Source organism: Propithecus coquereli, unplaced genomic scaffold, assembly GCF_000956105.1.
Source record: "Propithecus coquereli isolate 6110/MARCELLA unplaced genomic scaffold, Pcoq_1.0 Scaffold62, whole genome shotgun sequence".
NCBI classification, from domain to species: Eukaryota; Metazoa; Chordata; class Mammalia; order Primates; family Indriidae; genus Propithecus; species Propithecus coquereli.
The window spans coordinates 3,852,856-3,855,259 of record NW_012152174.1 but is presented as its reverse complement, the minus strand read 5'-3'; the positions used below and the strand labels follow the sequence as shown (position 1 = coordinate 3,855,259).

General features: G+C 31.7%; 1 protein-coding gene across 1 annotated transcript in view; it reads left to right on the top strand.

Moving 5' to 3' along the window:
• Positions 1-2,117, top strand: part of PGGT1B (protein geranylgeranyltransferase type I, beta subunit) — a 51,553-nt gene extending 49,436 nt beyond the window's left edge. The window contains 1 exon segment of the mRNA XM_012659510.1: positions 1,390-2,117. Coding sequence (XP_012514964.1) covers positions 1,390-1,571 — 182 coding nt within the window. The 3' untranslated portion in view covers positions 1,572-2,117.
• The last annotated feature ends 287 nt before the right edge of the window (positions 2,118-2,404 follow it).

The following is a 2,404-nucleotide window of genomic DNA, read 5'->3' as shown; positions in this document are numbered from 1 at the left end:
AGGTTTGAAACAATTTAGTTCTAGTGTCACTGGCTTTTACCAAATTCCTTTAGAGAAAAAAATAAGTTTTATTTTTACTTTATTCAGAGAGATTTTAATCTTACACAGATTCTATTTTGTTATTCTAGCTGTATATTATATTTCTTTATGTTGCATTTTTTCTAGAAAAGTTTCCTAGTTTCTAGAAAATAAAGTTTAATGTTGCTTTGTGCTATTTGTAATTTTAGAATAACTGTATGGAATGATGTAATAGTACAGGGGAAATCAAATTTATTTTTTGTAGTCTGAAAATTAGAGGAAAGTGAGCCAGAAGAAATCGAAGCATTTTCTGAAAAGGCCTAAAAGGAGATAAACAAGGGCTTCCATTGGTGAAATAACTTTATCAAAAATAACACAACTATTTGTCATTTCTTTTTGGAAAAGTAAATGATACTCATGTAAATAAAACTTTTTCTTTAACTCTTTTGACAAAGTTTGACTTGGTAGGATGTTTTGAACTTTAAAAGCTCTTGAGGCCATGAATGTTAGCCAGTTCAAAAATAGAAAAAATTCTTGACTGCGATAAAACTGTGTGTGGTATTCCTATAACTACATAGCTCTGAGCTTTTCAGAAGTCTATATAAGGCTCTCAGGCAGGCAATGGCCATGTGATTTCAGTGGCCACTTTAATAGAAGAGGGTTGCTGCCCCCTGAAATATGGGAAACTAATCAGACCAGTGCAGAAGTGTTATGATACAAGCACTCATATATTATTATAAACAAATAGAATGTGAGTTTGTTTTTATTTTCAGACATTTTTAGAATGACTGACATTACCCTAAATAGGAGAATTAAATATGGTACAGCATTCGAGAATGGATTATTTTTGTTTAAGCTCCTTTCATTTAACACAATATTAGGATAGTACTATATATGGTTTAGGAACTGTCAGAGGTAAAACTTTGGGGGAGGAGAGGGGTATTGCTACTCACATTCAGAGTTTTGTTTTTAAGAAAATATTTTCCTTTAATGATACAGAGTTAAAGCTGCTTGTTTCCATTTTCTGTAGTAAGCAAAAGGGAAAACTTACTAAAGGGAAAAGTCTTTATGTTACTGCTACTCTTCCTGCCTGTCCTATAATCACAGAATTTGTTGGCAGAGTCCTCTCTTCAGCTGGGAACTGTGTTCCTTTGTTAATACTATTTTCATGAATAAAAGATTTTATTTTGTCATCTGATTTTTTTAAAAATTGGTGTTTGAGACTTCGAAGAAAGCAAATATTTCAAAAACCATATTTAGCATTTTTCTAAGTTTATTTTTAATGTGATGGACTATTAGATACGTAGCTAAAATATTTCATACATGTATAAGAATGCCTATTATGATTTTTTTTTAATACCTCATTTTCAGATGCTTTGCATGCATACTTTGGGATCTGTGGCCTGTCACTAATGGAGGAAAGTGGAATTTGTAAAGTTCATCCTGCTCTGAATGTAAGCACACGGACTTCTGAACGCCTTCTAAATCTCCATCAAAGCTGGAAAACCAAGGACTCTAAACAGTGCTCAGAGAATGTACATGTCTCCACATGACTGACTTTAGACTGGGAGGGTGGGGGGATTTGTAGCATAACTGTAGCTCCAGGTTAAAAGCCATGTATAACCACCTTGTGCTCTTTTTTTAAGAGGTAGAGTCTTACAATCAAATCTTGTACTGATGTCACTTTGGGATATATTCTTGAGCCAGTAACTTTTGTACTGGGTTTCAAGAAAATCTTTGTTGAAGTTTGAACCACGACTCTGTAATGGTTCTTAAATGTTTATACTGTATTTCTAAGAAGTTCTTTGAGGCAAACTAACTGTATGTATGTAGGTTATCTTTTTAAAAACTCTTCAGTACAAATTGTATCTTCTTATAAAATGGACACAAATCTTAAAAACAAGTTTACACTTCATATAGCATTGATAATCTTCAGGTGAACACTTAGTGATCATTTAAAAAGCTTGACAGCCGATGGTAGAAAATTTGCTTTAATGAATTAAGTATCTAGGATTATTCTTTGGAAACAGATGATCCCATAATTTTTTTTTAAAGAAAAAATTATTTTGTCTTATTTTAAGTAAAATGTGCCAATTAAACTTGTGTGGCCTATATAATGAAATTATTAACTTCATAATAGGAATAAATAGGCTTAACTAATATGATAGTTTTCTAAAGGGAGATTGTTTTAAGAGGACTATTATGAGGGAAAGGTAATTTAACTGTATGTGATTGTGAATGAGCAAATTTTATGCTGTGTGGGTCATTTATTTAGACATTGCTGTGTTGAATACCAGTTATGTTTGATTTTAATTTGAAATCATTAGTTGCCCTTTATTTTCTTTTTCTCTTTTGCTTTCTAAGAAGAAAACAATCTTATCTAGAA